This window comes from Pezoporus wallicus, unplaced genomic scaffold (assembly GCF_028554395.1).
Source record: "Pezoporus wallicus isolate ANWC-B61680 ecotype Strahan unplaced genomic scaffold, APGP_CSIRO_Pwel_v1 scaffold_2696, whole genome shotgun sequence".
Taxonomy (NCBI): Eukaryota; Metazoa; Chordata; class Aves; order Psittaciformes; family Psittacidae; genus Pezoporus; species Pezoporus wallicus.
The window spans coordinates 632,501-653,459 of NW_026637439.1; the positions used below are offsets into that span (position 1 = coordinate 632,501).

General features: G+C 34.8%; 1 protein-coding gene across 5 annotated transcripts in view; it reads right to left on the reverse strand.

Annotated features, from left to right (window-relative positions):
- Window positions 1–20,959, reverse strand: part of AP3B1 (adaptor related protein complex 3 subunit beta 1) — a 163,592-nt gene that overhangs the window by 45,511 nt on the left and 97,122 nt on the right. For all 5 annotated transcript variants that reach the window (XM_057405436.1, XM_057405440.1, XM_057405437.1 and 2 more), the window contains 5 exons: window positions 18,867–18,978; window positions 17,303–17,462; window positions 14,427–14,601; window positions 7,516–7,588; window positions 6,557–6,663 (listed from right to left, as the gene is read on the reverse strand). In XM_057405436.1, the coding sequence (XP_057261419.1) occupies window positions 6,557–6,663; window positions 7,516–7,588; window positions 14,427–14,601; window positions 17,303–17,462; window positions 18,867–18,978 (627 nt within the window). The remainder of the gene's footprint in view (window positions 1–6,556; window positions 6,664–7,515; window positions 7,589–14,426; window positions 14,602–17,302; window positions 17,463–18,866; window positions 18,979–20,959) is intronic.

Below are 20,959 nucleotides of genomic sequence, written 5' to 3' on the forward strand. Positions count from 1 at the left end.
CTGATTTTCAATAGAAGGCAAAAAAAGATAAAGGGTCTCCCCACAGTCAAGTTATCTAAAGCAGTTTCTCTCTTTGCAAAACCTCCATCCCCTATAAGTTCTATTTTATAAACTGGACTTTAATATTGTAATTGCAATTTACTTTGCAACTTTAGCACTTTTAAAACACAATATTTGAATATTGGTTTAATCTTCTTCACTCCCAAGATTATAAAACAGCAAAATAGCATTGAATCAAAAGCATTACTGTTAATCAAAGCCCCAATTACTCAGAATACAATTAATACACAATTTGCTAACTAATTATACATAGTATAAAACTTATAACATAAATATAAATTATATAATGTAGACATTACATATAAAAGCATAAATAAAAGACCCAATCTGGAGAATATCTAGTACTAAACCACACAGTAAACAACTAAATAAATGAGATTATACCTATTAATCATAGAATAATAGAACAGTTAGGGTTGGAAAGGAGCTTAAGATCACCTAGTTCCGATCCCTCTGCCATGGGCAGGCAACCCCCCCCTGCCATAGGGAGGGAACCCCTCTTAATAATATAGTATCTCTCTCAGACTGGGCACGAGTTGGTCCAGCGCCTTGTATCACAGACTTGCTTTTGACTCAGAAGAACGATTATGTTTGAACTTCCAAATTAAATTCTCCAATTTATTTAGAAGAAAAGAAGTTGAAGGTTCTTCTTAAGTGTAGTGCTTGTTAAGTATTAATGCTTTTAATAAACGTAAGATGGGTTATTTTTAAGGTTTTGACACAAATATCACAAATACCGAAAAATGAATTCCTAATTAAAGAATAAAGGTGAAATGACACTTTAAAAAATGTCATAGCAGGTTTTAATTTTTTCAACGTATCATTTTTTAAAAATATGTGGAAGCAGCTTCTGAAAGGACATTGTAACTTTCAAATTTTTGATGTAACGCATATACTATGTTAGCAATTTAAGAACACCATCTTCTACAGTAAACTTACATGAACACAAAGAAATGAAATGAAGCATGCAGGAGGTCTTTGTTTCATTCCTTCTCCTGTCTTGTCAATAGTTAATATCTGCTGGTGAGCACCTACATTCATTTGTAGATCTCCAAATTCTTTCCCCAGGTGAATAAGCATCATTATCCTCATTTTTCAGATGGAAAACTAAAAGATTAAGCTACTCCCTCCAGATCACGCAGCAAGTAGTAAGCCAAAAATAGAATTCATTTTCCATATGTAACACCCAGTTCTGTATCCACTGGACCACGCTGCCTTCCCACAAGCTTCAGTCACACCTAATTAGCTGTACAGCTAAATTTTTGTTGGCTCTAAGATAAAGTTGCTTTTTAACTCTAAAATTTAAGACTGTGCCTTTTCACTTGCTACATAGGTACAAACTTTCCCAGGCACTCTTCTGACATGGTATCTGCAGCAAGTGGTTTCAACTAAGGCTTATGTTAGTTACAAATCTTCTGCAGCACAGAGTAAGGAAAAAATGGAGACAATGCAAATTCTTCAAACTGTTCCACATGGAAATAGCACAATCTTAAAAAACGAAGCTGCAGAGAAAACAACGCAAAAGTCTAAAAATATCTCGATACGCAAGAGTGGTCAACAACGTAAACAAGTTGCAAGCATGTAAAGGGATAGGATACACATGGCGTGTTTTGCTGAACACTTCCCCCTCCACCTCTCCCCAGCAAACCTTCCCAATTTCAATCTTAAAAGGAGGGCATGAGAAGATGTGTAATGAAAACCCTGCATAGGAAAAATCTCTTCGGTGATGAAACACCAGAAGAACAACAGATTTCTTAGAGGAAGATGAAAAACAAGAGGGCAAACAGTAAACTACAAAAAATTAATAGAATTATATCAAGGATATCATAAGCTTGTGTTATCCTAATACAAAAGCATCTGAGAGAAGAGAAGACGTGGCTAACATAGAAAACTGATTTAAAAGAACTATATTTTGTCTCAGTAAAAAAATGAAGAAGTGTCCTAAGAGGGACAGAAATATGAAACTAGTTATTTAAAAATCAATGGTAGTTAAGCACACAGACCTCTGCTATCGCAAACAATTCTACTACATCTCTTTCATGCTATTAACAAGTTAATGCTTCTTCTGATACAGCCATTCCTGAAATAAGAACTCAGACCAGAGCTTTTATGAATGATAAATGTATTTAAGCTATAAAATAATTACTGCTAACAAGGTTCTGAAAATATAAAACTCATTGAGCACACACCAGTGACTATTTGGAAGAACTCCACTTCTCTAATGCAGGGTTTTGCATTTTATGCTAACTTGTCCTGCAAGATGCACACCAGACTACAGCCACGGTATTAATCCATTGCACAATCTTTGTGTTCCCAGTACTTTTATGAAGAGATCCTTCATGCAGGAAAAGAACATACTTCAGAGTCAGTTTTAACACTTGCTATGGAATGAGAAACAGCCTAAATGGACAAAGCAACGTAAATGTTAGGAAAGTTTCCCCTGTAAAGACTACCCCCACAACCTAGAAATGGTAAAAACACCATTTAAGGTTTTCTATACTGAAAGTATCTCTAGTTGAATGTTGAGGGACATTATGTTTACTGTTTCTCAGGGAATTCTGTAAGTGTGCTCAATTTGAAATTAGATGTATTTATCACCTGGTTTGATAGGTCTGCAACTTGACCTTGACTTTTGTCAAAAGTTATTATTTCTGCTTTACACATCACTACTCTAAAGAAGTTCTCGAAGTGGATCACATTCAAAAGTTCTGTCGAAGACATGAAACAAAACATGATGATTTACTCTTCACTTTCTGAACAGTTTCTGTGGAACTGCTAGAAGTAGGAAACAATAAAACTATCATTGGTAATAACTACTATCAAGAGAATATAATGAACATGCTGAATAAAACCTTAGTAAGTAAGGTGGTACCACTTCTACAATTACACCATAATTCCATATGCACAATAATAAATAACACTAAATTATTGCATCAAATATTTTTATAAATACCTCCTCACTGCAACAGCAGTTTTCCCCTCTTTTGCTTTTATGTGCTTTTACCACGAACTTCTCTTATTCACCCTTGACTTTTTCCCCAAATGATCGTCTACTTGGTGCAGGGGAACCAATTTTTTCCCTCAAAACCTATTAAACTCAGCCCATACTTCCACACAATTTTTGCCCCATACAACTGCTGCTACCATCAGAGCTCTTATCCAGCTGTCAATTCTTTGCACTAACACCGTGAATCATACCAAGTTTCTTGCTACCAAAGCAGTATTTCCTTTTCACTAATTTTATTTTTAAAAGTATGTGTCATTTTTACTAGTTAATTACCATATGGAGCACATTCAGGGCTTTACACATTTAAGTGAGTAATTACTTGTACATTTTTACCATCTAAAAAGCTAATGAGAAAAGAACAGGTGGTTTAGTTTTTTTTCTCATCAGCTGTGTGATGGGTAGGAAGAGATGATCACTTCCCTCTTCTGCTTCTCTCTGATACCACAGCTCTCCTCTTCCTTCTCTCAGCATTCTTGCTCAAAGTATTATTCGCTGTGGTCGGTTATAACCCTCCCAGTCGTTATGTAATTCATGAGTTTTGCTTTCAGTTCCCTCTTCTCCCACTTCATAACCCCTTTGGACAACACCCATTTTCAGTGTTTTCAGATAACAGTTTTACACTGACAATTGCAGCTTTCTCTCACCTCCTATTTTTCACAGCATCACGTCTTTAACTAGCTTTCAAACCTGCAAATGTAAGCATCTAAAACTCAACTGACTCCAAATGCAGAGTTTCCACAGGCACTCAGGTCTGAACTTTCTTGCTTGTGCATCCTGGAAAGCCTATAGAAGCCCCTGGTGACCTCAGCTACCTGGTTTGGTTGAAACACCTGAAGAAAGACTACATGCACCAATTATCTTTTCCTGGAAAAGACCGTAATATGCATGTGTGCGTAAACATGAATCATAAAAACAAATTAGCCACAGGACAAAGCATTAGGTTGTGCACTGTAGTTTCTACTCAGGGATATTTAGGTTTTGTAGGTTTAAAGAGACCCATACCATTACTGTAAAACCATTCTTGTATTTATGCTTTCTATAATGTTCAGCCGCTATGAATTTGGAGTTTTAAGTTTTCCAAAACTGTATTCAATTACAGTCCTGAATGATTTGAATAATAGACTGCCTGACATATTCCAAGATAAGTGGCTGCTACATTTCTTTGATATTAGGGTCATATACTGTACTTATCTATTTTTACTCCATGCTCTCCATTGCCCAGTAATAAATTAATTTCTCACTGTTAGTTTGGCATGTGCCCTACAGTTATATTCATTTTCTCTCCCACTGAAGGAAGAAAAAGTTTTCTGAAGTATGACAACTATCCTCCTTATTTTTAGAATTAGTCATCACTTATTAAATTCCAAGTACTATTTTAAGATGGATATTCCCCCATGAAGTCCTAAAAGCTGTTTTTATTTTTTCATTTTATAGAAAATTATGTCTGATGGTGCTGAACGACATGTGACAACAGCTATTTATCTACTTGCACATGACTTTTTACACTATATGGATATTATCAGAACAAATAATAGAAAAAAAAACAGTTTTTAACCTTAGTGTTTAGTATTTGTTGCTTCCTGGTGCATAAAACTAAGAAAAAGACCTCATGTACATCTACAATTATTATCAATGGTAATGAAAGTTGAGCTTAGATCTGAAAACAAAATACAGCCCAAAACATGTAATACCATCCAGGCAGCAACAATTAGTTTTTATGTGATCTGGGCTGTGCGCAGGGCAGGGAGTGTGAGGAAATGTTCCAGCTAGTTACATGTTTTACCAGGAACTCAGCAGTACTGAGAGAGGCATTTTGTAGAATCAACCCTTCCATGCAGAACTTGTCCACTGTTCATCCTATACCTTCTAGCTCTATCTATCACCTCCATTTCATTGTAGCTGCCTTCTTTAGAATGGAAAGAAGCAATTTAGCAAATGAATAGTGGCAATCATGAGGAAAACAAGCATGGATGTGGGAGAGGAATGTGTTGATATACTGTCAAATAGGCAAACAGGGGGTGTTCTCAAGCATCCAACATTACCAATTGCTATCTTTACCTTACCCTCAAAGATGGTAATTCTGAAGTAAAACAAAGACACCAAAGTTATTCTTAAACTAACCCTGTGCCAGGAAAACAGATAACTGCCTGTGTTTTGAACTATCGAAGCCATAAAGGACGGCAAAGAAGCAACTGTGGGATTGCAATCACAGGAATAACAATCCAGTTGTAGTTAAACAAAGGCTTGCCACCTAATGCTGCATACTGCACTGCAAAGTAACATGGAATAGTATTTCAGGCATTTTCAGACTGTGTGACACGTGAACCACTATGCACCAGGCAAAGTGACTGCATGTCCACTGTTACTGCTCTGCTTGAAATTTAAACTGCATCACAATTTTCTTAGATAAGGCTAATACCCAACAAATAATCTTAGAGTTTACCTTTTCAACACCAAATTTAAAAGCCTGTAAATGGAAAACTGAATCATCAGCTAAGATCTTTTATTTCTTAAGTCAAATTGTTTGTGTTCATTTATGTAAGACGTATTTAATTTTGAAAAAGTACTGCTCCAAAAGTCAGCACAAAGCACCTTACCAACAATTATTAAAGTTGCAGTGTAGGTTCTATATACCAGCCTCATTAGAAACAAGGCTAGGCTAAAAAATGCCTATGCCACTGGTGTTTTTGTTTTGGTCACTCCCATCCACTTTCACAAGGGTAAGTATCCTATGTTATACCACTGCAATTACTTATTAAATTGCAAATTTAAACTGGAAACAGAAAATGACTAAAAAAAAACCTAAGCAAAAAACAATGCAGTCTATCCTTTCCCCCAACAAAGGAATGCCCTCTACCTCCATGACTTTGCTAACCTTAATTATACCTACAGTTTTGAGATTCCCTAATGGAAAGTGCTACAAAGCAGAAAGCACTAACAGAATGAATCATGACACATACTGATACACCACTGATTGTAAATCTATACCCTTTTTATTTGCACCGAGGGACTATGCTTTGTATACTCATGAAAAATTACTTCCAAGTAGCAAAACATCATAATTGGAGGCACGTATGGTAAACAAACAGGCTGAGGATTAATACGTATGTGATCTTCTTGTTTATTTGGGTAGTGTAGCAACTATTATGATTTGAAACATTTGTACAGTTTGGGTACTTAATCTGTGAATTAAAGTTTCCCTTGAGAGAGAGAAAAATATAAGATTGAAAGAGAAAGTTAGAAATCCTTGAAGGCATCCAAATCAGACAAGCAATATTCATACTTTTTTCCACATTTCAGAATATAATTATTACATACCAAAAAAAGCTGCCATACTTGCATATAAAGCAGAATTTCATATGAGATATTTGTAGGTGAAAACATTTTAAACCCCAATCATTAATGACCGCTTCAAAAGTATGTGAAATCTTAATTTAAGACCTCCTCACACATTCATCCACACAACCCATTTTTTTAAAAGCTACTTACATCAATGATGGATAAAGTTGGCAGACTTAATCCCTCTAGGTCTGCTGTTAAACTTGGGGACAAAACAGCTGCTGTAGGAACTGCCACAGGAGTTCTCACAGGACAGACTAGAAATAGGAAGGCAATTGATATTTATTTTTTTTTTAAATTAAAATACTTGAAATGACAACGTGCTATTTTTATTAAGTGCAAAAAGGTTTTAAGTGTTGATACAATTATTTTATCCTTGTATACGTGTTTCTTAATAGATTATTTTTTCAGACATATAGCACCAACACTCAAAATAAACAATGAAAATATAAATAAAACTGATACATAGACGTGTTATTCACATTAAAAGTATTTTGTCCTCTTTTCCGATTTTTTCCTCTATTTCAACCTTCAGCCTAATCCATACTACGCAGCACATTTTCATTTACAAGTTATGTGCAAAGTACACATTAACACAATTCTAACATGTATTGCACCCAGAGAAGCAAACATGAAGAATGGCACTACAGAGCATAGCCAAAAACGAGTGCCACCTCTACCCTACCCTTCCAAGATTATATTTTACTGTTCTTCAAAATTGTGATTTTTAGCATCTTATTATAGTATCACAATGGTTCACAGATTGCAGAGATGATGTGCAAGTAACATCCATTGGCACCTGAGAAAATAAGCTCACTTTAACGAAAAACAAGTCCAAATATACAACAATTTTTAAAATAAATCTTTTATATCAATATATTCTGAATTTTGAAACCGTTTCTCAGGTCCAAACCAAACAAACAGAATCACCTATTGTAATAATTGTGCTTCAAAATAAGTTGACAGTCTAAGCTTTCTTTTTTTTTTTTTTGTCAGGAAGCTGCTACGATAGATGAACAGAATCAGTGTTTCACACATTTAAAATTCATTGAATTAACAGAATTGAATTTATGTCATGGGAAAAGTTAGCCTTTAATTAAGATACTTACAATCATCTAAATCTAAGAGAAACACGTCTTGTTTATTTGGAGGTTTTCTATCTTGTACTGTTTTTTCTTCTTTCTGTTAAAATATATGAATATTTAATCCTTTACAGTATCAGCAAAAAAAAAAAAAACAAAAAAAACCCCAAACAATTTTAATACTTTCATGAAGCAAAGTGAATTTTCTCAGCTGTAAAAAAAAAAATGCATTCATTTTCAGAGCTCAGCATTCAGAGAATTCACCGAGTAAGAAAGATTTCTTTGTACAGTTATGCTGTACAAAGCCTAAACACCACATCTGACTTACATTTACTCCTCTAAACCCCATTTTTCACTTAATAATAGTCGTTACTCAAAGAAAACACTTCATTTGAGACTATTAAAACAGAGACAGAAGCTTTTTTTTTTTCTTTTTGAAGACTTTGGTACTAACATTTCTGTTTCCATCTGAAAAACAGAAAAAAGTCCATTCAGTAAGAAATTTGTGTTATTTGCTCTTATCTAGGAGTATGGAATCCTGTCCGATCATCTACTGGGATTTTACTTAATTGCTGGAAGATTGACAAAACATTGATTTTTGTCTCCAAAAAGAGTTTCTATTTTAAGCCTTAGGATCAAGTTCTAATAACAATAACAATCAGCAGTACTTTATGTAAAGAGTAGAGCAGTAAGAAGAGTAATCTCAGTGACTTGGCAAATAATATTTCAATAAAATTTGTTTCAATTCAGCTAATAAGCAGTTCAAAACAAATCTAATAAGAGCGAGTATTCATGATGCATACAGAAGATGTCTAGACAGTGATGATTCAGGACAGAATTTAGCATGTCACAACTCAATATGGACTCCCACTGTTCATCATTTTCTTCCAATAAACCCATGGCTCAAATAGACAGTAGTCATTTATGTGATCATTACATATGGACTTTAGATATTCTAGGAGAAGAATCTTGTGAACAGAGAATGGAAGCCACTACTTAAAAAATCATGTTTAATCAACACACTTAAATGGTTGTTACTGTTATGAATACTGAGTGTTCCACTATTGCTTATTTATCTGAAACACAAAACTCTTCTGGACAAAGGAAATTTTACAAAATATATTTAAAATGGTGCTAATGGTATTCCATTCCTTATATGCCCTGTCCAGAATTAGTGAGCAATTCTGCTTCATGAACCTCGAGTTTCATTCTGGTCACAACTACCAGATTTCATTTTTCACTTTCACTGTGATCACTGTCAAGTCATTCAGCTTCTTTAAACAATCTTTTTTTTTTTTTTTAAATAAATCATTGAAATAAGGATGAATAGTATACTTCATAAGCTACATGTTCTAGTAGAATTACTCATGTCAATGAAGTGCCAGCAAAAAGATTTCATGACAATTATTTTCATGAATTCCACGTCTTTTTATAGCACCATTTGGTGAATATTTAGCCCTAAATCAGGAGTTAGGCTGTTACCTGCAGTGCTTTTACAATACACTATGTATCACAAGTTTTTTGCTAAACTACAAACTCTTAAGACATCAGAACATACTAAAAGAGAACACTGTTAAAGAAAATGCAAATATATTCACTCAATTTCTGAACTCTTTCATTCCTTATCCCCACTTATCCTTAAGACATAGTTCTATCTCCAACCATGATTAAGGTTCAAAGGTTGTTTTTAGTCAGAATTCTATATTTGCTAATTATTCCGGATGGGATATGGGATTTCTCCAATCCCTTTATTATACAGCCAATTAAAAATCTGTAAAAAGTGGCTCAACCACATGAGAGGCTATAGCACAAAGATGAGAATTTTGAATATGCTTCAGTTCTGCAAATGGCAGCATTGCTAGGTCAAGATGTTTAAAAAAATTAGGACTCAGAGCCAAGAAATCCTCTTACTGTTAACCTGTTTACTAAAGACAAATAAGATGGGACATTCTATGTCACAAATAACACCAACAGAATGCTTCAGTTTGTTTTTTCCTGTTATTCATTTTGCCATTCTATTGCAGTTATTAAGTTAGTTGTTACAAAGCTTGATATAGAAAATGCATTTCTGATATACTACATAATTCAGCTTTAAAAACGGGGAAAAATCCTTCAAGAGAATTTATCTGTTATACTTCAAAACAAAATAAAATGGTCCTAAGATAAGGGACAAGTACAGAATCATTACATCAAGGTAATGCATGTTAAGAAAACCTTTCACTGCACACTATCAGAATACTGTACTTACATACATCAGTTTACTGTAACAAAAAACAACCAAACAAAAAAAAACCCAACCAAACCAGCCACAAAACAAAAAACCCCACCATCTGGGAAATATAAAATTGCATGCTAACTAAATCAAGATAAAGCTAACATTAAGTATGATCACACCTTATTTTCTACTTCAGTCAAGTGTGTCAAGCTTAAATAAATACTCAGCTACTTATATGTGTACACATGCTACACACACACATAAACATATTTTTATATGAATATTTCTAAATAGATGAGTGCATATATATTGTGCTCAATTCTGTACAAAACACTAAAGAAATCTATTTACAGGAGTCTTGCCTATTACAAACAGGATTATTTTTAATACACTTTTTCCAAGAAAAGAAAATTGACTGGCTTTCTAGGAATAATGAGTAGCCAATGACTGCAACAAACACTACCAACAGATATTTCTATTGAATGAAAAAGGCTCTGCATTCTAAATCAAGACAATAAAAAGACTCTGACGTGTCTGGCATTTCTTTGGAACATATTTTTTTAATCTTTTTTTTCTTAAAACTATGTCTACACTATAACCCAAACAGTTTCCTACCATAAGAGCCCACTATGGGAAAAGCAGAATACTAAACAAAGAAGTTAAGCTATATACCATCAAACATTTCTCCATTTGCAATTCATCTTGGTAATAGAGATAGAACCTGGTAAATGCATATAGAACTTGAAGCAGGAGATTTCTCTTGCTCAATGCATAATTCATGTACTCTGCCTGCAAAGTGTGTAAAATGAGAATTTCACACCGCAGCATGAGCCATGGAGCTGCAGAGAAAAGGCAGATGAAATCATATTTTGCTGTGCAATTTTATTTCTTATCCTCCCAATATTTATACAAAACCATCACTGACAATCCAAATGCATTGACAGATCACCCACTGTTTCCATTGTGTTAGCACTTGAAAAGAGATCAGGCAGAAAGATAGACAATTTGTTTTTGTATATTTTTTAAATAGTGGATCAGGTTTTTAACAGCTGAGTGACTGTATTATACCTATATAAGGAGGTCAACACTAGCTGATTTTAAAATCTCACTGTAGAGACACCTACTTATACATGCATCATCTGCAAATCTGCATTTTAGCTCTACAGTATTTATGCTTACAGTATAATACGTATCTGAACACCTCAAACTATCCATATTTCAAAATAATATAGAACACTGCAGTACAAGAGAGTGACTTTTCTATTCACTCAATTACAGTGAGCACAACAGCTTTTACAAAATGATTCTTTAAGAAAAAAAAACAATAATATATGCAGAAAAAAAAACCTGAAATTTTTTTAACCAATTTTAATGTTAATAAATGCATGGATGTATGCACAAATTAAGCTCCCACGAGTGTAATCGAACCTTTTTAATGATGAAAATTCTGTTGAAAATGGCAATGGCACCCAACAAAACACATCCACATACATGTAGCATACATCATTTGGGCAAACTGAGAAACAATAAAAATAAAGCCTACTAACTACTCCTCTCATCAATATGCAATTCAGAAAATAATTTGTTGAAAAGGAAAGGAAATCCTAATGAATCATCTCCCCATATATACTGACAGAATTAAGAACACCCTGTAGCAGAATAACAGAAGTAAGTAATAGTTTTTCCAATAAAATTCTACCAGAATGAAATCACGTGTTTATGAGAGCCTGGCTGAAACCATCTGCTTCCTGGGTAGCCTGAAAAGAAGTCAGGTAAGAAATAGAAAAGTTCCAAGATTTTCCTGTAAATAAAATAAAAATGGTGGTTCTTGTAAAATGTACCCCAAAATAAAGGCTCAAAACAAAATTGAAAAAGAAATGTACCTCAAAACAAGACCCCGCTGTATTCTGGCGCCCTCCACATAGGAGGGACACAGGCCTGCCCACAGGAGGGTCACAAAGATGATAACAGAGCTAAAGCACCTCTCCTAAGAAGACAGGCTGAGAGAGTTGGGCTTGTCCAGCCCACAGAAGAGAAGGTTCTAGGGACACTTCTAGGGCAGCTTCCAGTACCTAAAGGGGCTTACAAGAAACCTGGAGGGACTTCTTACAAATGAATGTAGCGACAGGACAAAGGGGAATGGCTTAAAAGTGAAACAGGAGAGAGTTACATAGACATTAGCAAGAAATCTTTTACTATAAGGGTGGTGAGGTACCGGAACAGGCTGCCCAGAGATGCTGTTGCTGCCCCATCCCTGGAAGTGTTTAAGGCCAGGTTGGATGGGGCTTTAAACAATCTGGTCTAGTAGAGAGTGACCCTACCCAAGGTCTCTTCCAACCCAAACCATTCAATGATTCTATGATCTTTAATGCTCTTCACAGTTCATTATCAATTGCTTCTTAATCAAGTAAGCTTTCAGGACTACTGTAGCATTCTTTCTCTTAAAATCCAAGGGCTTGACAATTTTCCATTGACATCAACAAAATCCTAAGCTTCTTGGGCATTCGCATTATTCAGCGTGTTTGACTTCATGCATTTTTGACTGCTGTTTTAAAATACAAAAAGTTTCTTTATGCTAGTAGTCCTCAAATATCGTGTGAAAGAACAAAACAGGTTTACGTAACTGTAGAGAAAGAAATCATGGACAATGGCGCTGATACCCTGAGAAAAATGGACAATGCAGCACAGAGCAGACATTACTCTCTGAACATGGTGTTGCTTTGGCTGCTCAAAACTAAGCATGTCAGAGGACCTATTAGTTTCTGGTGAAAAAAAGACTGTGCTAATATTAGAAGCTGCTGTTAGAATTATTTAACATCCCATCTAGTGCCAAAGGGGTTTACTCTGAGAAGATTTAGGTTGTATTTCTTGCGTGACTATTTTTTAGCAAGATTCAGTTTGCCTACTCTACTAGAAAAAACTCTGTCATAGATGCATTATCCAGTGTGGTATTTGGGAAGGAAACAATGACCAAAATGTAGAAACACAAATCCACTTCTCAAATGCTATAGTCTCACTTCATCTTTTGTTCTACTTGATAAAGGGAATAGATTAAAAATTAAGGTTACTACACAGAATTCCTACACAGAGCTATAAAGTTAGAAAACAAAGACCATGGACAACACAATTTCACCATTTAGAGAAACAGAGAACCTTATTTCCTCAATTAAAAGAAATGCACACTGAAACAGCTTAATAAAGTTACAGCCTTCCCTCTCAATTTTTCAAGACACACCTGTTCACCAGCTTCTACAATTGCATCAAATGCAACAAACAATGACTGTTTTGATTATTCATCATTCTATACAGTAATCCTGAATGAAATGTCTTGGCTTAATCCAAAATCAGAGTATTAATTTTCAAAGCCACATATTGGTATTAAAATGGAAACTTTTGAGCTACAGTTCTACCTTTTTTTTAAAAAAAATATACAGAAATAAATGCACAAGAAATATTTGACAACAAAAAAGTAAGTTTCAGAAATTTTTACTCTTCTACCTTGTAGATTAAGCACAAATTTCTCCATTTATTTTTTAAATGAAAGGTAGAGACACAGAAACCAATTCATGCTATAAGCTTTAGCTTCATAATGGTAGCTTGAATACAGTGAGCTTTTAACCTCCTTTTCTTTACTAAGGTAAGGAATTAAATCTAAATTGACACATGAATGGTTCTGTGGAACATTTTTGCTTCTTCAAACATTTCCAAATCCAATTTTAAAAAGATACATTTGAAAGTTTTCTACTTCATCAATGTTGTAAGAAAGATAATACAATTTGAAGTAACGCAATGAGTTTTAAGCTTTATTCCTATCAGAGACAAGCAATAAAAAGTTAATTACTCTTAAGAATACTCATTCTACAATTTATGTAAACACCTCCAGTAAAGATGCATGAACAGAACCACTTTTAATTTTAATAGGAAATTTTAAAAGCAGCTAGTGGTTCTATTACAATGTCTTCAAACTCTCATGAAACAATATACTAACATTTGTTTCTTGGTTTTGCTCACTGTCAGATACAGGTTCTCTAGTAATCATACTTCAAGATAATAATCATCCCGAATCAGAATATTACTTTTGCAAACTACCCTGCTTTCATTAAAAAATAATAATGTTCTATTATTCTTCATGTATCTGAAGTAAAAATAGAATTAAAACTGAAATATTCTTTTCATTTTAAAATATTCTTATTTGCTTTACCTATCAAACTACTCATAGCAGCCTTCCAGAATCTAAAGGGGGCCTATAGGGATGCTGGGGAGGGACTCTTCATTAGGGACTGTAGTGACAGGACAAGGGGTAATGGGTTAAAACTTAAACAGGGGAAGTTTAGATTGGATATAAGGAGGAAATTCTTTCCTGTTAGGGTGGTGAGGCACTGGAATGGGTTGCCAAGGGAGGTTGTGAACGCTCCGTCCCTGGCTGTGTTCAAGACCAGGTTGGATGAAGCCTTGGGTGATATGGTTTAGTATGAGGTGTCCCTGCCCATGGCAGGGGGGGTGGAACTAGATGATCTGAAGGTCCTTTCCAACCCTAACTATTCTATGATTCTATGAATGTTGATCTTTCTATGAAAGGTCAAAATTTTTTTTCAGACATTCTGGGTTTTTAGATAGCCATAAAACCACTACTATCTCCATTCCTGCAGAAAGAAACACATATGGAGGGTTAGATGCATCTTCCCATTATTTTATAGGGCATTTAAAAAAAACCTTATTTTACCTTACTAGTGGTAGTACTTCTTGATTTTCCAGACTCAGAGTCACTTTTAGAATCTGATTCTGACTTGGAATCTGAAGAACTTTCTTCTGATGAAGCAGATTCCGTAACAGAGGAACTGGATGTGCTTAACTTTTTGGAGTTCCCCTTTGCTTTCTTTTCAGTGTCCTCTGAATCACTACATATTAAGAAAACACAACTTAAGAGACATGTAAAACCACCAAAGTAATCTGCTTAGGCAAGATATCATGTTAACAGTTTGAAGTTTTTTTTAAAAGGATTTTTAATCAGTATTTGTTTACGATAAAAAGCTCAGCTAAGATGTTACAAAAGAAATCATCACATATAATCTAAACCAATGAAACAGCCAAACAAAAATGTGAACATTAAATATTAAAATTATTTGCATGCATAGTGCTTGGGACATTTCAGAAAGAAGTGCAGACACCCTTTTATATAAATAAACTTTCAGTCTATTCCACCTATGATTAACAGAATCTTGAAGGGTTATGTTTTTGCAAAGTAATGTTGCTTAAAAAAAAATAAAATCAATGCATTGAATTTATTTCTTCATTAATTCTTCTAAATGAAACATCCTAGAAATAAGACCTGTAGTGTCTACAAATATTTCAACCCATTAAAGGGTTTATACAGAAGAGCTACTACATTCTGAAACCTCTGGTCATATTGAGTACCTTACAGCAATGGACTTCAGACACACTATTCTTCCCACAGTAAAGTTCTGTTCACCCTGGCAATGTTGTATTATGTTGCTCTGCACTAACAGCTACTGAATATTATTAAACTCTGCCTTCTTTGCTTCTAATAACACTATAATTGCCAATTACAGATCACCATTTTGTCTCGGGGTGGGGGAAGCTACCACCTAGAATTATCACAATAAATGAAAATTGTTCTCTAATAATTATCATGAAGCAGGTAAATTAGTGTTGCATATAGAAAAAAACCCTCTGTTCTTGGCCCTGCAGGCAACCATTTTATACTTCCAAATCAGGTGTTTCATATACCACCTGATTCAGCTACTGCCCCAAGACAATAAATTGGTTACTAAAGCGCTTGAAGGGTAACAAGGTCAACAATAATTAAACAAATCCAGACCACTCAACTACTAAGAGTCCCTCTGGACTCAAATTAAGTTGTTACACATTTCTGCTTAGCTTTAGAAGCAGTAGAAAAGAATGTACTATGCTGCATTACTGTTTGAGATAGCAGTGATTTTAGAAGGGAAAAAGAGGAGAACCGAAAACATGACAGAAAGAAAAATAGGGCGATGCCTTCCTCCTCTCAAGAGCTATTCAGGACTGAATTGCCCAAATAATGTTCAATCAAAATTATTAAAAATCAGTATTAACATTTAAGCCATGCTAATATTGCCTACCTATGTAACTGAAGTTGAAATCAATCCTGCAAATTCTAGTGAAAAGCATTATATTTGGAAAACAAGAAACTTGAAGCTGTCAAAGCTAAAACTGAAAGAATACACACTTCACAAAAAATAATCCAGTGTAGCAGACCTGATTATTAAAATCATGGTGAAAAAACAGGTACTATTAAAATCAAAATTACATTTAAATTTGACAACTTTTAAAAACTTGGTTGAGCTCAATGAACTAAACATAAAAATTCACTAGCAAACACCATTTAAATTCTCTTATTCATGATGTATAACACAGATACTGACAAAATTATCTACATTTCCTTCATTGCCACTGAAAAGAAACTCTAGTTGCACCAACAAAGAAGTTATGGTGAACACATTATATAAACGCAGTTAAGTTGGTTTTCAGCAATTGCTCTTCACTTATCTCTAAGACGAGATGTGAAGACTAAAGTGTTACTTTATTATACATCAGCCACTTTTGATGGGTAATCATTGTTTACCTTACTGCTTAAAATTTCAGATGTTATTCTAATAAAAAGAATTTACTGGTAACTAGATCTTTAACTTTGCAATGATGAAAAGCCTGTATTAATTTAACCTACAGATTTCATTTGTTCTGAACAGGAAAAACAATATAAATCACTTTTAAAATCATTAAATCCTGACTTAAATTAATAAAGTCATAATTAGGGCATTACGCTGTGTTTGTTATGGAAGTGGCAAGGCAAGCTGCTTTAATTACTGTCTGTAATAAAAGGAGCAGAGTGTGTACTGCGCCCCAATCAGCGCTGTCAGCCACGACTGAGCTGAGCTGCAAACTCATCAAGTGAGCTGGCAGCAGACTACAGAGTAAAGGGTGATCATGTCTGCAGAGGCCACTTGCTGACAGCAGTGGAAGAAACAGATTCACACAATCCAAGGTATTAGCCCCAATTACTCAAAATTTTAATGATACTTTAATACATGATAATATTGTTGATAATGGCCAATCTCAAAAAGCGCTAACACTTAAATATCATGACCGTTTCCCTTCACAGCCCTTGCCTCGAATATTTGGATCATAATCTTTTTAATATAATATTATTTAGAAAAATCAATTGTCTTAGTTATATAATGGCAAAGTGTTGAAGGACTTAATTTTACTCTCAGCAAAATTGCTGCAAAAGGTCATTATGTGTTTCACACAACTGTTTGATCGCTTATTCAGCCTCCCAAGGTTACATCAATTTTTAAAAAGCCACCCAAGATTTTACTGAAGTCAGAAATTAATTCCAAACTAAGAGTAGTCTGATTAATATGAAAATATAAACCCTGTTCATACACTGAATATTACTGACATACACTGAAACAGGAGACATCATTTCTTGGCCTTTACACCCCCCAAAAAGCCTAATTAACTGCTTAGCAGACTGTTTATAGGAAGCATGGTTAACAGCTAGCATCACAAAAAATTAAAAACATAGAGATGTATACCTACCTTTCATTAGCAGCTCTAGATGTTTTCTTTGCAGTACTTGCTTTGCTGCCTGATTCACTGTCACTTGATTCTTCACTGGGAGAGGAGCTCCCACCACTCTCATTGCTGCTGCTTTCCTCTTTATCATCTTCTTCCTCACTTTCACTGCCAGTCTCACCCTCTGAAATAAAACCAACTCTTACATTCTTTTTCTTAATATCTTACCTAGTAAGTATTTTAGGAATCCAAGTTTGTTTTAAATAAAACAATGTTTTAGGATTTTACAATCCAATTGAAAGCTTTAGCATTATTTCCTCTGTGTCAACAGCAGGTAGGACAGTAACTTTCTCCCGACATTCACAAAATTTTGTTGGTTAAAGCCCTGTCCTCTTCAGCCTATATACTTTAGCAAATTAGAAAGCCAAATAATAAACTAATTGCATGTGGCTCTTCAAAATTACATAACCCTTCCAGAAGTCAGAGATGACCTCAGATTCTCTAACCTATACATTCACTTCAGTGCAAGATTATCTTTTCAAACAACTGCCTAATTAGGCTCTTGAATACTGATAATGATGACTGAATCACTGATTCATCAATCATACAGTTACCAAATATTCAAATATCTGAAGTGACTATATTCCTATCTTGCTTCAGACATCATTAATTTCAGTGATACAATTCTTAAGCACTTCTGCATACTCTGTTTAGAAATGAGAGGGAAGAACCTCTGTGTTCAGATTTTAAGGTGCCCTTCTTCCATTCAACTAAATGGAACAATTCTTTAAAGTCTCTAATGTTAAACATTTTGTGTGCCTCAAGTCTGGACCTGGGAGAATGATGTTCTTCATTACACCTGAACTATATTACACCTACTGAAATGGCTGTCTTGGGGAACTGCCTGTCCAGCATTAAGATATCTGGAGACTGGTCAAAGGAACCTTTGCTCACTGAACTTAAACAGCAGATGTCAGTTATTTTCTCCATCATGACTCCCATTATAATAAATAGAAAACATCGTGTCAAACTTGAGAGCAATACTATAACACAATTTACTGAATAAACCCCATCAAAGACTACAGAGTTAAAGAAGTTTGGCCATTCATTTAACAGAGCAGCACATGATATCCAAATAGTACTTCACCCGTGATGAAATCCAAAAAACACCCAAGACTTACAGTTCCCAACAAACAAGGATATGGGCATTTTTCCCCCAAAAAGTTAGGTGCCTTTAGTTTTACTTGGAGTTACAAACTCGCATCACTCTTACTAGACTCAAAGCAGGATGAAAATAGCATGCCAGCTTTTTTATCTGGGAAACAAGCAAAGTAATTCGTTCAATACATACACAAGACCTATCTGTATTAGTTATTGCTAATTTTGCAGTACTGCTAATACATCACTGTATTCACTGTAGCTGTGTATACACTCATTTTCAGTGAACTTTTGCCTCTGATTTCCTTATTTTATATACAGCTCTGGATTTTTTTTTTTTGCAACTTTTTCAATTTTTTTAAGCAGAGGTCCGTTCTGAAGATACGGTTCTTCAGGCAGCAAAGATGCAAGTTGCTTTCCAAATACCTACCTGATGAATTGGTACCGGCAGACTCATCTTCCTCCTCTTCTGATTCAGAGTAAAACTTTTCAGTAGGTTTCACTTTCTTTGGTTTACCCAGAATTCCAGTCCATTCCTTTGCCTGTAAATACATTTCAATGTAAGTTTACTTTTACCACCAGCAATACAAAAAAGATACACATGGCCAAGAAAAACACTTGCAGTAGAAGTATTCAGCAGTTCCTAAAATAAATCCTGTAAACAAGTGAAGAGAAACTATTAAACTTCTCTTACTTTACACAAACAGGAGAACCAGAAGTTTTGTATGTACCTATAAAAGGTGGGATATGTCTATTAGAGAATCTAGAAAAAGATTTACTACAGCAGATTAAAAGCATCAGTAATCATATATACATTTTTATGCCAAAAGAACCTGAAGTCTGAGAGTTTTATCTCTAGATACAGCTAAGTTTAGCCTATCACTAGAATGAAGGGTAAATATGGCTAATCGCCACCTTTATAATCCCAAATTTTAAGGGGAAAACAGAAGTTGACCCAGTAAGCAGCAGAAGTTCCAGCAACCACAGAGGAATTGTATTTCACTTTCTTTGCAATTCTCCAAATAAAAGTAACTCTTACCACCAAGAGAATACCAGAATGCGTCAACACTTTGGCCATACTGTTTTTTCTTTCTGTATTCCCCTGTACTACTAGAGAAGCAAAACAAAAACTCAAGCTAGCAAAAAACATCTGAACAAATAGGCAGAAAACTATACATGGTGTGATACAGGTCTGCTTCAGTGACTGCTGTGATCTGGAATAAGATGAACTTTTGAAAGAGCTCTAACAGCAACCTGCAATGGTGTATGGCTCTAGAGACACACTGGCTTCCTCTCCAACACCAAAAGCTGCTAATGCTTTCTGATGTTTCACCCAGCAACTGGCATTTTAAAAGGCCAATATTCTTTTGGATGTAAATGACAGTTTAACTCAAGCTTCACTCATATACATTGCGGAGGCATACAGTAAAATTCATGACAATGAGTAGACTCTCCAAAGAATATACCTGGGGCGGAGGAAAAAAAAAACAAAAAAGGATTTTCATGTTTGGTTTGAGATTAAATGACTGGAGGGAGATGTTTTCTATTATCTTGTACATGGATGTTACTCCATTTGATCAATTTCCTGCAAAATATTTTTTTTGGAGGGGGCACAAAGGCACCATTACATGTTCTTTTGTGCCAACCCTATCATTTATAGTTCTCCATTTGAGCTGAATGCCTTCAGATTCTTCCCATAAAAGCTTTCAGAAGTCTGTACACAAATACCTCTTTTCCTGAAATGTATATAAGAAGGCGGACAAGTAACATTAAAGTACAAAGGGGAAATGCTTGTTCTACCACATTTCTGTTCACTGGTTTCTGCAAGTTACACCTACTTTTTAGAATCTTCTCTATATTCTATGCCTAACATCTTATTTGCAAATTAATTCATGTGCAGTTAACTGTAGAAGTTGGTTCATGACAAGGACCATGTGCTTTTCTGGGTATACCTATTACAATGATATACCTCTGGAATCACACTATATTCCAATACATTTACATTTCTGTTACTGTTTAATAGCTTTTAGTGACATTTAGTAGGATGCTGGAACCTGAGGCATATATCACAGCTTTGGTACCACAACATAACTTTGCCTCAGAGTTTACAGTCCAGTAACAAAAAGCTATTGACAGTAGAAGACCAGCCATGTAATGTCAACAAATGATCTGAATGCACTAAAAGGTGACATTTTTCTATTATAAACTTTCATAATTACCTCCAGATGATATGAAACGTAACACTGGTCTCTTTGAAACTTTAAATTTCCAAACATAGTTTCCTTCCCTGCTGCTGCCTTTTGTTTATATTACCTTTTTTCTTTTCTGTTTAGACTTGGATTTGTACACAACTACTCATCTACTTTAGTAGGCGTTACGCTCATCATTAACAACATCTAACAAACTACAGCACAGCAGTCAGAGATACAAAGAACAGAGGTATGAAATCAAAAGTGAGATGGAGACGGAAAAAAGCCCATTTAATCCACGAGCAAAGCAGAAGTGGTCTACAGTTGATCCACT